Source organism: Dunckerocampus dactyliophorus, chromosome 1, assembly GCF_027744805.1.
Source record: "Dunckerocampus dactyliophorus isolate RoL2022-P2 chromosome 1, RoL_Ddac_1.1, whole genome shotgun sequence".
In the NCBI taxonomy this organism is placed as follows: Eukaryota; Metazoa; Chordata; class Actinopteri; order Syngnathiformes; family Syngnathidae; genus Dunckerocampus; species Dunckerocampus dactyliophorus.
Genome location: NC_072819.1, coordinates 3,258,402 through 3,274,640, shown reverse-complemented (window position 1 = coordinate 3,274,640; position 16,239 = coordinate 3,258,402). Strand labels below are relative to the sequence as shown.

Genomic DNA, 16,239 nt, shown 5'->3' with positions numbered 1-16,239 from the left:
CATTTGTAATATTAGGAGGAAAAATAACATCATTTTAATAGGGAAAATAATTTGAAAAAATACATTTTTTAAAGTCATAACATTATGAAAAACAAACAAAACTAAAGTTGTGGGAAAAATGTTGATTATTATGGGAATAAAGGCAAAATTTAGAGAAGAAAATTTACAAGAATATAGTTGAAATAGATAAAAACAACAACAACAACAACAGCAAAAATGGAAAAGACAGCTGTCATTTTACAAGCATAAAGTCAAAATACTAACAAAACATGAGAAAATTTTTTTATGAGAATACATTTATAAAATGATATTTTAAAAAATCATAATATTATGAAAAACAAAGAAAAATAAACTTTTTTTTTTGGACAAATATGTTGGGGGAAAATGTAGATTGTTATGGGAATAAAGTCAAATTTTTGGGAAGAAAATTTACAAGAATAAAGTTGAAATAGATCCAAATATATATATAAATATTTTTAAAAACCTAGCAGAAATTGAAAAAAAATGAATTTTACTAGAATAAAGTCAAAATATGAAGAGAAAAAGTCATATTCTAACTAGAAAAAAAGTTGCAATTTACAAAAAAAATTACAAAAAAGTTTTAGGTTGTAATATTAACAAACAAACAAAACCAAATAAAGTTGTAATGTTCAGAAAATTAGGTTGTGGAAAAACTTATATTATTTTGGGAATGAAGTCCAAACATTAGAAGAAAATTTATGAAGATTATTTAAGGAGAACATTGAAATATTTGGGGAAAAAACCCAAGAGCACACATGGTAAAAAAAGAAAGCAAAGAGTGAAGTGGATATGAATAAAATGTTTTTTCAGCTATACGACAAAGCTGAGATGCACTTTTTTCGTGAAATCTACGTCACTTCTTAGCATACCTGACACAATATGAAAGTGGCAAAGCTGCATCCTTGGCATATTTGTCACTATGTGGCCCCTCGTTGCTGGGAAAAGGTTTGTGGTGGACACCCACCCGTGGTCCGTAAAGCACCTTTTCCATTAGTGTCGCATCACATTCACTGTAATAGTCATCTATTACCTGTAGTGAATCAGCAGCAGGTTCCAAACTTCCATTCCATCACAGCAGTGCCATAATAATGCTTATTGACACTGCCTTGTGCGTGTTGAAGCTGTTTTATTCTCCTGCTCCTCCTTTTCTTTGATGGAATTCATCATTCAAGTCAGGGATTGCAGATCATCCCTTCCATAACAGACATATAAATGAGAATGTATCATTTAACATCATCATGATATCTAGTCGTAAGGTTTAAAAGCCTTGCAGCATCCCTTCATCTCCTGGTTGGATGACTTACACTGAAGGTCATGTTTTGGCTTGTGTGCGTTTGTGTAATAGCAATTATACACACACACACACACACACACACACACACACACACACACACAAAACAACGACCAGTAAACACTGCAATCAGGATATTTTACTTTGGACCCGATTTACTCACCCACCATCCTGTAAGCAGACAACTTTCTAGTCACACACATGGTGACAAATATGCTAATATGCTAAGGACGCAACTTTGCCCCTTTATGATATTGTGTCAAATATGCTAAGAAGTGATATATAGTTCAAGAAAAAAGTGCATCTCAGCTGAAAAACCATATTATTCATATCTACTTCACTCTTTGCTCTCTTTTTTCTACCCATTTTTGCACTTTTTTTTCAAATTTTTTCAACTTTCTTCTTGTAAATGTTCTTCTTGTAATTATGACTTTAATTCTCATGATATTATGACATTATTCCCATAAATTTTTCATCTCTTCCCCCAACCTAATTTTCCAAAAATGAGGAATTCTATAATAATATAATTATGTATATATTAATATGACAAATTATATAATAAATCATTATATAATAATTCCATAATTTTATGTACTGTATATAATAATTAAATAATATTAACCATTTTTCAAAAACAGCATACTTTTTCTTTAATATTAAAACTCTATGCTACTAAAATGACATTATTTTTCCTCATAATATTACATGTTTATTCTCGTAAAATGTAGACTTTTTTCTCATAAAAATAGGTCTTTTTTTCCGAATATTTTGACTTTATTCTGGTAAAATTATTGCAGTTTTTTCCATTTCTGCCTTCTTTTGTTTTTATTTTCCACTTCCATTATGACTTTATTTCCATAATACTTTTTCCCCAACAAAATATTCCAGAAATGACAGTTTTATTTATTTTTTTTCTCATATTATTAGACATTTAAAAAAATAGTATATTCTTTCTCAAGTATTTCAACTTTATAAACTTTACAACTTTACAACTTTTTTTTCTTCATATTTTGACTTCATCCTTGTAAAAAAAATAATATTTTTAATATTTTTTTTAGTTTTCTTGTTCAATGCTAATTTGCCAATGTGCCATGAGCCACACTTTGGACACCCCCGCTGTAAGCTTTTGTAAAGGACCTTTTTGTTCCCAGAGTTAGTGTGTGATTTTCTGGCAATGTCCACATTGGAAGGGAAGTGCAAGAATAGAAGAGGAGCGGAAAGCACACCCTGCTATAAAAACACAGCAATCACTGCGCTGTCGCTCACTGGTTCTTTCCTCTCATTCTTCCCCCACCAGGACCCTGGAACTTGAACAATTCTCATGGACTGTGGAGACTTAATGATCTTGCAAGAGAGAATGTACACGTTCCGTGCAGCAGGCAGGACGCTCTCTGACAAGAGCCAGTAAAGGCGCCTGTTTACAACCTTCTAAATATACTTTTTAACATGATTAGAGCCCTCTAGACATGAATTAACACCCCCATAGTCACCTTTACACTCCTATTACCCAATACAGTAGACATAATAAGAGAAAATAAGACATATTGGGCATATTAAACCTGTTTACCACCTTCTAAGTACACTTTGTAACATTGTTAGAGCCCTCTAGACATGAAATAACACCCCACTGTCACCTTTACACTCCTATTACCCAATATAGTAGACATAATAACAGAAAATAAGACATATTAGGCATAATAAACCTGTTTACCACCTTCTAAATTCACTTTTTAACATTATTAGAGCCCTCTAGACATAGACATGACATAACACCCCCATAGTCACCTTTACACTCCTATTACCCAATACAGTAGACATAATAAGAGAAAATAAGACATATTGGGCATATTAAACCTGTTTACCACCTTCTAAGTACACTTTGTAACATTGTTAGAGCCCTCTAGACATGAAATAACACCCCACTGTCACCTTTACACTCCTATTACCCAATATAGCTGACATAATAAGAGAAAATAAGACATATTAGGCATAATAAACCTGTTTACCACCTTCTAAATACACGTTTTAACATTATTAGAGCCCTCTAGACATAGACATGACATAACACCCCCATAGTCACCTTTACACTCCTATTACCCAATATAGCAGACATAAGAGAAAATAAGACATATTGGGCATAATAAACCTGTTTACCACCTTCTAAGTACGGTAGACGTTTTAACATGATTAGAGCCCTCTAGACATGAAATAACACCCCTATAGTCACTTTTACACTCCTATTACCCAAAATAGTAGACATAATAAGAGAAAATAACACATGTTAGGCATAGAAGACCTGTTTACCACCTTTTAAATACAGTTTTTAACATCATTAGAGCCCTGTAGGCATGAAATAACACCCCATAGTCACCTTTACGCTCCTGTTACCCACTGTAGTAGAAATAATAAGAGAAAATAAGACACAAATAAGACTTGTCCTGGAACACATGGTGAGTGAGTATAGATGGGCGCAGCCAAAATGAGAAGAGCAATGAGGGATTAAGTGAGGCCGTGCATGCGAGCTTCTCAGTGGTCATGGATCATCATCGGGCAGGGTGCCATGTGGTGATAGTGCCGGCGGGTAGAGGATGTAGATTCCCGCTGACACGGGATTAGCGTAGTACGAGCACAGGGTCGCGCTGGCTAATGGAGCTCATATGTTGGCGCTCCACAAGGCCTCGTAGGGAGAGTGATAACGGGGGGAGGCTTGTATTTGGGTCAAAGTGCATGCATTTAGTTAATCATCAGGAATTTGGAAAACAAGCGCAGAGTTGGAAAATTCTGCGCAACTCTGTGCTGCTAAAATGACATTATTTTAATGTATATTATTAGTAAGATACTACCAGCTGATTCTCATAAAATTGCTACTTTTTTTCTTGTTAGAATACGATTTTTTTCTCTTAATATTTTGACTTTATTCTTGTAAAATTACAGCTCATTTTTCAATTTCTGCTGTTGTTTATGTTTTTCCCATCAGTTTCCACTTTCTTTTGTAAATTTTCGTCCTGTAATTATGACTTTATTCCAATACTATTTGGACTTTATTTCCAAAATAATAATAATATTAATAAATAAATAATAATAAATATTTAATTCTTTATACTTTTATTATAACTTTCCCCGCCAAATCTTTCAAAAATTACAACTTTATTTCTTATCTTTGTTTCTTGTAATATCACAGCTTTAAAAAAAACGTCTTTTTTCTACAAAAATGCCATTATTTTTCCTCATAATGTTACCAGTTTATTCTTGTAAAATTACAATTTTTTTTTCGTTAAAATGTGCCTTTTTTCTCTCAAAATTTTGACTTTATTCTTGTAAAATGACAGCGGATTTCTCCATTTCTGCTGTTGTTTACGTTTTTTTCCCAGCTGTTTCAACTTTTCTTCTTGTAATTCTGACTTTATTCCCATAATATTTGGACTTTATTTCCAAAATATTGTAACCTTTTTTATAACTTTCCCCCCCAAAATTTCCAAAAAATGACAACAATTGTTTCTCATTTTATTACAGCTTTTTAAAAAAAAAAACAACATATTTTTTCTTTAATATTTAAATTCTATTCCACTAAAATAATATTACAAGCTTAATCTTGTGCAATTGTGACTTTTTTCTCGTAATAATGCGACTTTTATTCTCTTTATATTCTGACTTTAATCTTGTAAAATTGCAGCTGTTTTTTTCCATTTCTTTTTTCCGTTCCAACTAGTTCCACTTTTTTTTTTTTCTCATATTCACGGCTTTATTCCCATAATATTTGGACTTAATTCTCATAACGTTACAACTTTTTTCGCAACCTAATTTTCCAAAAATGACACCTCTGTTCATGGTTTTGACATTGACATTGACCTTCTGGCTGTCACTTTTTTTCTCAGAGAGAGAAGCCGGGAGCGCCACAAGTCACACAGCAAAGACGGACGATCAGAAAAATCGGTAACGATCCAGCCGGCGCCCGCAGATCCGTTGCTGGGTGATGGTGGTGTCGGGGGAGAGCCGGTCCAGGTAAGCCAACATCACACAATCACTGCTCATCGTCTTCCTTCGATCAACAAAGTAGGGATGCGCAAAAGGTCCGCCCCCACATACATCAGCTCAGGCGAACATGCAGTCTCATTTCTCCATGACGACACCTCCTTTCCTCCTCCTCCTCCTCCCTGCAAGCCTCCTCGGCTGCCCTCATTCAACCCGCTGACACCACCAGCGACGACATAAGACGATGCAAAGTGCAGCCCGGCGGCCATTTGCAGACCTCGGCTGTTTTTTTATTGACCCGCAGCACATTCTAAACGTACCATTTAGCCACAAAACGACAAAGAAAAACAGCAACAGCAGCAACATTTGAAAAATTAGTCGTTTTGCGAGAACAACGTCGTAATGTTGTGAGGAAAACTAGTGTTGTTTTAAAGTCAACATGTTAAAGAAAATATGTTTTTATTAAAAAAGTCATAATATGAGACAAAAACAACAAAACAAACAAAACTAAATTTTTGGAAAATTTGGTGGGGGAATTAAGTCAAAATATTGTTGGAATAAAAACAGTTTGAAGTTGCTATTTTTGTTTAGTTTGAGGAAATATTATAGCATTATGGATATAAAGTCAAAATATGATAGGAATAAAGTCATAATATTACAAGAAGAAAATTTACAAGAAGAATGTTGTAATATTTGCACTTTTTTTTTTTACAAGGATAAAGTCAAAATATTAAGAGAAAAATTGTATTTTAGAAAAAAAGAAAAATGTTGCAATTTTACAAGAATAAATTTTAATATTATGAGGAAAAAATAATGTCATTTTAGGAGCATAGAATTGAAATATTCAAGAAAATCTTTTTTTTTTTAAAGTTGAAATATTATGAGAAACAAACAAAACAGCATGAAGTTGAAGTATGAAGTTCCCCAAATTAGTTGGGGGAAATATTGTAGTATTATGGATATAAAGTCAAAATATGATGGGAATAAAGTCATAATATTACAAGAAGAAAGTTGTAATATGTGAAAAATGGGGGGGGGGGGAAACAGCTGAGAAGAATAAAGAATGAAGCGAAAAAAAGGAAAAAGAAATAGCATTTTAACGAGAAACAGTTGCAATTTTACAAGAATGAACTGTTGATATTACGAGGAAAAATAATGAAATAATAACGAGGAATATATCTTATTTTTTAAGTCATAATATGAAAAACAAAACAAAATAAAGTTGTTATTTTTGGAAAGTATTACGTATATTACGGGAATAAAGTCCTAATACCACAAGGATCAAATTGACAAGAAGCGAGTTGTGATATTTGAAAAATGAGGTAAAAACAGCTGTCATTTTACAAGGAAAAAGTCCAAACACGAAGAGGAAAATAGTATTTCGACGAGAAAAAAAAGTTGCAATTTCAGGAGAATGAACGTGTAATGTTACGAGGAAACATAATGTCATTTTAGCAGCACAGAGTTGAAACATTCAAGAAAAAAATGTGTGTTTTTATTTTTTCTTGAAGTTGTAATATTACGACAAACAAACAAAGCATTTTTGGAAAATCAGCGTGGGGAAAAAGTGAGAATATTACGGGAATAAAGCCATCATATTCCCAAGTTAAAAGCAGGTGACAGGGTCCGTGTGTTTATGTGGGTTAAGACGGGCCATCTGCTGTTTGGCTGGAAGGGGGCGGGGTCCACGGACGGCGGCGGCCATGTTTGCACAAATACGCAGACCGCGGCAAGGCCGCCTCGCCGCTTTTCTGTCGCTGCTCACTTTTGCTTGACATCCGTCATCAGGAGAGACATTTCCCATCGTCGGAAGAAGGAGTCGGCCGCTAACTTGATTCGTCTGTGACCCACCCCCGCTAGAAATGGATCGGGCCAAGCGACTTAGTTGTTGTACTCCCACTCCACGCCGACAAATACCATGCATGCATGTCAATGCCACATGAAGTCATGGATCATATGATGGGTTGTTTGCTCAGTGACAAATGCAAGGTATGTTGCGTTGCCATATTTACATCCTCTTTGCCAATCATGCACTCCTGTACTGCACAGTGTGCACACAGCACGGGGGGGCTTATCTTTTACTGCACATTGAAACAATACAATGAACTACTGTAGTTCTTCCTGGGATAGATTATTCAGGGCAGCAATCTTCCAGTTACGCAGTTTCACTCGATCACCATTTTTCAAAAATACAGCAGAGCCGTTCATAAATCTGCTGCTGCTTCCAGGTGACAAGTCTGACATTTGTTTTCTTCGAAATGAAGCATTTTGAAGTCAATTAGAAATATAAGGCATTCAGAAAACGCATTGAAAGGGGATGCGATGACGTGTAGTATCGTACACCGGCCACTAGGCGTCACTATTGTTGCTGTAATGTTGGCTGAGACACACAAGCACCAGACTCGATGTGTCCAGCTTTGAATCAGCTCACATAAGGTATAAGGTGTTAGCATGTAATGTACTGTATGTACATATACAGATAAATGTAGCGTATAAGGTGTTAGCATATACTGTACTGTATGTACAAATACAGATAAATGTAGTGTATAAGTTGTTAGCATGTACTGTACTGTATGTACATATACAGATAAATGTAGCGTATGAGGTGTTAGCATGGACTGTACTGTATGTACATATACAGATAAATGTAGCGCATAGGGTGTTAGCATATACTGTACTGTATGTACATATACAGATAAATGTAGCGTATGAGGTGTTAGCATGTACTGTACTGTATGTACTCATACAGATAAATGTAGCGTATAAGGTGTTAGCATGTACTGTACTGTATGTACATATACAGATAAATGTAGCGTATAAGGTGTTAGCATGTACTGTACTGTATGTACATATACAGATAAATGTAGCGTATAAGGTGTTAGCATATACTGTACTGTATGTACAAATACAGATAAATGTAGTGTATAAGGTGTTAGCATGTACTGTACTGTATGTACATATACAGATAAATGTAGCGTATGAGGTGTTAGCATGGACTGTACTGTATGTACATATACAGATAAATGTAGCGCATAGGGTGTTAGCATATACTGTACTGTATGTACATATACAGATAAATGTAGCGTATGAGGTGTTAGCATGTACTGTACTGTATGTACACATACAGATAAATGTAGCGTATAAGGTGTTAGCATGTACTGTACTGTATGTACATATACAGATAAATGTAGCGTATGAGGTGTTAGCATGTACTGTACTGTATGTACATATACAGATAAATGTAGCGTATAAGGTGTTAGCATATACTGTATGTACATATACAGATAAATGTAGGGTATAAGGTGTTAGCATGTACTGTACTGTATGTACATATACAGATAAATGTAGCGTATAAGGTGTTAGCATGTACTGTACTGTATGTACATATACAGATAAATGTAGCGTATGAGGTGTTAGCATATACTGTACTGTATGTACATATACAGATAAATGTAGCGTATGAGGTGTTAGCATATACTGTACTTTATGTACATATACAGATAAATGTAGCGTATGAGGTGTTAGCATGTACTGTACTGTATGTACACATACAGATAAATGTAGCGTATAGGGTGTTAGCATGTACTGTATGTACATATACAGAGACATGGTGTAGATGTCTGGTGTGTGAGAAGTAAAAGATGATGTGAAAGAGTGTGATGTCCTGCCTGAGGGAGAAGAAGAAGGAAAGGATGGGAGAAGTGCTTCTTCTCATGGCTGCTGTTATTTGGTGTATGCTTTACCCCCGCCGGGGATGAAGACGCTCTGATGTTTGTTTAGTGGCCTCATTCACCCCCCCTCCCTGTTAGTGTATTTCCATCCATCCTTTCATGCCATCCTCCATCTATTCACACACACACACTGGAAGTAGCGTGTGATAGCTCCTCAGGCAGGATGGCTTCTAATGAAAGCAGCATGAGTGTGCTATAGAGGAGGTAGAGTAGAGGAGGTAGAGCGCCGTGATGGAGCAGCGCAGCACCAGTCTAAAGTGGGACAGCCAAGGGTTAGCGTGATGGAGGCAGGCCATGAAGCGCTGCAGGTTGTGGAGATGTGTGAAGCTGTCGTGGGGAAAGGCGAGCTCATCATCACCACCGTGGGAAGAGACTCCGCCTCGCCTGCGTTGGTCACCTCGGGAGCGGGACACCAATCAGGCCAGGTAGGACGTCCAAGAGGTCCGCAGCTCCGCGCGCATTCTTCACTTCAGTTTCATTCATTTAGCAAGTAAAGCATAAACTCATCAGCACATTGTCACATCCTTCCTTGTCGATGTGATGATAGTCCTGTTGGTTGACATGCTTCCTCTACCCCGCACCCCCCAACCTCTCCCCCACATACTGAAAATATGACTTTCATGTTGTGTCAGATATTCTAAGAAATATATATATATATATATATATATACAGGTATATATGTATGTAGGTGAAAAAACATATTATAATGTCAGCTTCACTCTTTTCCCCATTTCTGCCCTTGTTTTTTTTTTACATTTTCCAACTTTCTTCTAGTACATTTTCTTCTTGTAATTACTTTTGTACTTTATTCCCATAATATTCTGACTTTATTTTGATCATGTTATTACTTTATTCTCATAATATTATGATTTTATTCCCATATTATTATGACTTTATTCCCATAATATTATTAATTGAATGTTATAATATTATTACTTTATTTTCATAATATTAATTTATTGTCATAATATTATTACTTTATTATCATATTATTATGACTTTATTCCCATAATATTATGACTTTATTCTCATAATATTCTGACTTTATTCTCATAATATTTTGACTTTATTCCTGTAATATTATTACTTTATTCTCATAATATTATGACTTTATTCTCATAATATTTTGACTTTATTCCTGTAATATTATTACTTTATTCTCATAATATTATGACTTTATTCTCATAATATTATGACTTTATTCCCATAATATTATTACTTTATTATCATAATATTATTACTTTATTCTCATAATGTTATGATTTTATTCCCATAATATTTGGACTTTATTCTTATAATATTTTGACTTTATTCCTGTAATATTATTACTTTATTGTCATAATATTATGACTTTATTCTCATAATATTTTGACTTTATTTCCATAATATTATTACTTTATTATCATAATATTATGACTTTATTCCCATAATATTTGGACTTTATTGTTATAATATTATTACTTCATTGTGATAATCTTATGACTTTATTCCCATAATATGATAACTTTATTCTTATAATATTATGACTTTATTCCCATAATATGATAACTTTATTCTTATAATATTTTGACTTTATTCCCATAATATTCTAACTTTATTCCCATAATATTTTCATTTTCCAAAAGCTACACCTTTAGTCATTATTCCTCATATATAATTTTCTCATAATATTCTGACTTAAAAAAAAGCGTCCATCCATCTTCTACCGCTTATCCGAGTTCGGGTTGCGGGGGCGGCAGCCTAAGCTGGGAAGCCCAGGCCATTTGAGAGACATAGTCTCTCCAACGTGTCCTGAGTCTTCCCCGAGGCCTCCTCCCGGTCGCACGTACCCTGAACACCCCCCTGGGAGACGTCCGGCAGGCATCCTGACCAGATGCTCAAGCCCCTCATCTGGCAGAGGATCAGCACTTCTACTGCAAGTTTCTCCCGGATGGCAGTGCTTCTCACCTTGTCTCTCAGGGAGAGCGCAGCCCCCCAATGGAGAAAACTCAATGTACCCCCCCGTCTTGTCCTTCCGGTCACTACCCAGAGCTCATGACCATAGCTGAGGGGAGGAACGTACTGTAGATGGACCAGCAAATGGAGAGCTTTGGCCTTCGGCTCAGCTCTCTCTTCACCACGACGGAGCGATGCAGCCTTCTTCCTGTCTTTCCTTTGCCGAGCCGAACGAGACGGGGCACCTCTCCTGTCTTCTATCTTCATCCTGTGAGGAAATGTAAAATGTAGGTCACCGCTGTCTATTTTTGGAGGCGTATTGACCCACCTGCTTGCTGCACGTCATGAGCAGTGCCTACGAAAATGGATTTCAATCTCATTCTGTTCCACTTTGACGCTCACAATACCTTCCTGTTGGCTGGCGTCACCCAAATCACAAGTTCTACTTGGAAACAACAACCTGTACGTGCATTGCTTATCTTCTTATCTTCTGGCTGCGTGGACGGAACGCTCCGGTTTCATTTTTGTTGGCTCACTTGCACGTTGGGAAAATATCGTTTAGCAAGACAACTAAAAACATAATCAAATCAGCCGTCAGAAAAGAGTCAAGTCAAGAATGTCGTATTCTAACGGGAAAAAAGCTGCAGTTCTACAAGAATAAGCTTGTCATATTATGAGGAAAATGAATAATCATTTTAGTAGCACAGAGTTGAAATATTAAAGAAAAAAGACATTTTTATGTCACAATATTATAAATTAGGTTGGGGAGAAAGTTATAATTTGGGAATAAAGTTGTAATATTAGGAGAATAAAGACACAGTATTATGGGAATAAAGTTAGAATATTATGGGAATTAAGTCAAAATATTATGGGAATAATGTCATAATATTATGGGAATAATGTCATAATATTATGGGAATAATGTCATAATATTATGGGAAGAAAGTTAGAATATTATGGAAATAAATTTTAGAATATTATGAGAACAAAGACACAAGATTATGGGAATAAAGTCATATTGTATGTTATCGTATTATTTGGGCTAAAAATTGGGTTAAACCCAATATTTGTTTTTTTTTGGTCTTCTCCATCTTTGTCGTCTTCTTCCTCGTCGTCGTCTTCTTCATGTTTTTGCTGGTGTTGTGAGTGGAGACGTTGTGGTACGTTATATTGTAGGTTTGTATAGAATTACTCATAATGAGGTGCAATAATAATAATAATAACAATAACAATAATAATAATAAGACATGGTGTCTTGTGTCATGAGTGTCTCGGAAGGCAGCTAACAAGCTAACTAGTCAGAGAGAGAAGGAGAGAGAGAGTTGTGGTTGCTAAGAGTTGAGGTCACTCGGGTCCCTAACCCTGACGGACATGTGTGAAAGCGGGGGTGTCCAAAGTGCAGCCGGGGGGCCGTTTGCAGCCTCTACCTCTACCTCATTGAAGCAAAAATGTGAAAAGTAGAGCAGAAGGCAACACAAAGCTTTGTCTGGAGTGAACTGCAAACTGACTTTGCGTCATCGTGTGCTGACGTTGGCAGGATGACACGTGGGGGGAGACCACCACGGCCGTCACGGGCACGTCGGAGCGCAGCCTGTCTCAGGAGGACGTGGTGCGAATCACCAAGGACCTGGAGGACAGCGTGGGGCTGGACTGCCGCCGCTACTTGGCGCTCACCCTGGCCGCGGTCCTGGGCGTCCTGGTGTTACTCACGCCGCCGGCCTTCCTGGTGCTGCCCCACCTGCTGTGGCCAGAGAGGCTGCAGAGCTGCGGCACGGCCTGCGAGGGCCTCTTCATCTCCGTGGCCTTCAAGCTGCTCATCCTGCTGCTCGCCGTCTGGGCCCTCTTCTTCCGCACGCCGCCCGCCAGCCTCCCGCGCCTCTTCGTGCTGCGGACGCTGCTCGCCGTCCTGGTGCTGCTCTTTGTGCTCTCCTATTGGTTGTTCTACGCCGTAAGGATACTACACTCCCAGGTGACGACAACCTGGTCTTCAACGATACCACATTGTAAATCTCATTTATTTTCTATTATTTCATCAAGAAAACATGATTTCATAAAGAAAAAAAATATTGTCATTCTTATTTATTTACAATTATTTCAGGAAGAAAAAATATTTCATTACGAACAAAATAGTAAGTGTCATTTATTTCAAATTATTTGATGAAGATCAATAAATTGTAATTGTTATTTACAATTTCTCAATGAAGGATCAAAACATTTATTTATTTGAAATCTTTTAATGAAAAAAATGAAATAGGAAACAAATATTTAATTAAAAAAATGAATTTGAATTGTCATTAATTACAATTATTTCATCAAGTAAAAAATAATTTAATTAAGAAAAAATATTTAATTAAGACAAAAAAATTGGAAATGCCATTTACTTACAATTATTTCATGAAGAAAAAAATATTTAAGAATAACATTGTAAATATAATTTATTTACAATTATTTAATGACGGAAAAATATTTACTTAGGAAAAAAGAATTGTAAATGTCATTTATTTACAATTATCTGATGAAGAAAAATATATTCTAGTAAGAATAAAATTGGAATTGTCATTAATTATTTAATAAAGGAATAAATATTTAATTAAGAAAAGTAATTTAAAATATAATTTATTTACAATTATGCCATGAAGAAACAAATATTTAATTAAGGAAAAATATTTAATTAAGAAACATTTATTGGAAATGTCATTTATTCACCATTATTTGATGAAGAAAAACTATTGAAAATAAAGAATAAAATTGTAAATATAATTTTTTCTTTCATAATATTACGGGAATAAAGTCATAATATTATGAGAATAAAGTCATAATTAGGAGAAGAACATTTATGAGAAGAAATAGTTGTAAAATAAAAACAAAGCGTGAAGTTGATATGAATCCAGGTGTTTTCCACACCTGGATGGTGTATGTGGTATGTGTACAGCATGTAAACATGTGCTCAACATGCAGGATGAGAACTACCAGGGCATCGTGCAGTACGCCGTGTCGCTGGTGGACGCGCTGCTCTTCATTCACTACCTGGCCGTGGTGCTGCTGGAGCTCCGGCAGCTGCGGCCGCATTTCTCCGTGTGCGTCACGCGCTCCACCGACGGCCAGACCAGGCACTACAACCTGGGGCAGCTCAGGTGAGAAACGCTGCAGCACACACTCATGGCACACTCAGGCATCCCAACATCGGACACGTACGAACATTTCAACTGTTCCGGGACCACCAGCCGGTGTGGAAACGGGCCAAAGTAACTGATACGCCCTTAAAAATGTCTACTTTAGATTGGATTCAATCCTTATAGCGTATATTTACACAAACACATGTACAGTATGACATACAGTAGATGTACAGTATACAGTAGCGACTCACCAAGCGTCATCATACAGCTTTCACTTTTTAAAACATTCATTCTAGTATCTTTTTTGTCACATTTATCATTGTTATTATTTTTCATATATGTAATATTTCATATTTTCATTTATTTAATTTGGTTTTGTTTTTCATTTTATTCTTTACATTTCTTTAAAAAAAATCATTTTTGCATTTTTTATTAAAATAATTATATATTCATATCTACTTCACTCTTTGATCTTTGTTTTTGTTTACATATTTGCTAGTTAAAAAAAAATCCCACTATTTCAATTTTAGTTTTTGCCCAACCTAATTTTTCCAAAAATGACAACTTCATTTTATTTTGTTTGTTTCTTATAATATCATGACTTTAATATTTGGACTTTATTCTCATAGCTGTTTTTTCCCCATTTCTGCTATTTTTTTCCATAATGTTTTTATTTCATTCCCGTAATATTATGACGTTTTGCCCAACCTAATTTTCCAAAAATGACAACTTTATTCTTTGTTGGGTTTTTTTTCTCACGCTATAACTTTTTTGTAGTCTTTTTTTGTAAAGTCCTCTAATATTTCAACTCTATGCTACTAGAATGACATTTATTTCCTCATATGAGCAGTTTATTCTGGGAATATTACAGCTTTTTTTCTTGAATACAATTTTTTTTCTCTTCACATTTTGACTTTATTGTCGTAAAATTACAGCTGTTTTCTTTTCATTTCTGCTGCTGTGTATTTTTAAAATTAATTTTCCAATTATTTCAACCTTCTTCTTGTAATTTTTATTCTTGTGATATTATGACTTTTTATACATTTTTCCCTAACCTTAATTTTCCAATTTATTTATTTGTTGCTTTGGTTCTCATATTACAACTTAAAAAAAGTATTTTTCTTTAATATTTCAACCTTATGCTACTAAAATGATTACCGTACTATTTTTTCTCATAATATTATGACTTTACTGTCATAAAATTGCAACTTTTTCCTCTTAGTATTCGGACTTTATTCTAGTAAAAGTACTGCTGAGTTTTTAGAATGTACCTTCAGCCCCGGGCCACACTTTGGACACCTCCGACGTAGGCAGAACAACGTAGACGCACGTCGCTACACTGAGGAAGGACAATGTCGCTTTTGTTCTTTTTACTGAACTTTTTTCCCGTCATTATCATGGTTGTTATGATTACTGTATGCATTATGATCAAATCTACCACAGGCCTGCGGTGCATCAAAGAAAAGGTAAATGGAAGTGAAGTGAAATGAGACGTGGTAAAATGTTGAGAAAGTGGAGAAATCAACATTGGTTTCATGCTCGGTCCGAACCGTTCGGACACGGGGACCATCATGAAGGATGAAGATGGCATGGTTGATGATATGTCCTATGAAATGGACAGTGATAGCTCTCATTATTGAGACGTCCTCCTCCCAATAAGCATGTCTCTCCTTCCCTTGCAACGCCCCTTCCAGAGTGCGAGACAAGCAAGCGCAGGGAGAAAAGTAAGCGATGACGGTTTGATCTTTTGCTGACTGGTGCTCCTGATGTGTGTGCAGCATCCAGCGGGCAGCGTTGGCCGTCTTGGAGCGCTACTATTCCCATTTCCCCATCCATAACCCGGCTTTGCTCTCCGCCTCCAAGTCCCGAGCTGCCAGGCACCTGGCGGGCCTCAAGGTGTACAACGTGGATGGAGACTTCCCAGCGGCCTCCGCTGAAGGTGCGTCTTCTTCTCTTGTCATGACTTGGACTAAAAAAAATAGTCTCCTCTCCTCTCCGCTCCTCGATGCTTAAGTTTCCAAACTACACAGAAAAAGCAATCAAATATATGCTAAACTATCTTGTACACCCCCACGTATTTACTCTACTATCTCAGAATATATCACATTCATAATCAGTCTTTTCACTTTCTTACAATACTGTAATCCCTCATTCATCATGCTCAGGTGGTTCC

General features: G+C 35.9%; 1 protein-coding gene across 5 annotated transcripts in view; it reads left to right on the top strand.

Annotated features, from left to right (window-relative positions):
- Window positions 1-16,239, top strand: part of LOC129176562 (vang-like protein 1) — a 35,054-nt gene that overhangs the window by 7,303 nt on the left and 11,512 nt on the right. For 3 of the 5 annotated variants that reach the window (XM_054766724.1, XM_054766713.1, XM_054766734.1), the window contains 4 exons: window positions 5,188-5,314; window positions 12,488-12,919; window positions 13,909-14,084; window positions 15,845-16,005. In XM_054766724.1, the coding sequence (XP_054622699.1) occupies window positions 5,188-5,314; window positions 12,488-12,919; window positions 13,909-14,084; window positions 15,845-16,005 (896 nt within the window). The other 2 variants (XM_054766752.1, XM_054766743.1) reach the window with 2 other exon arrangements.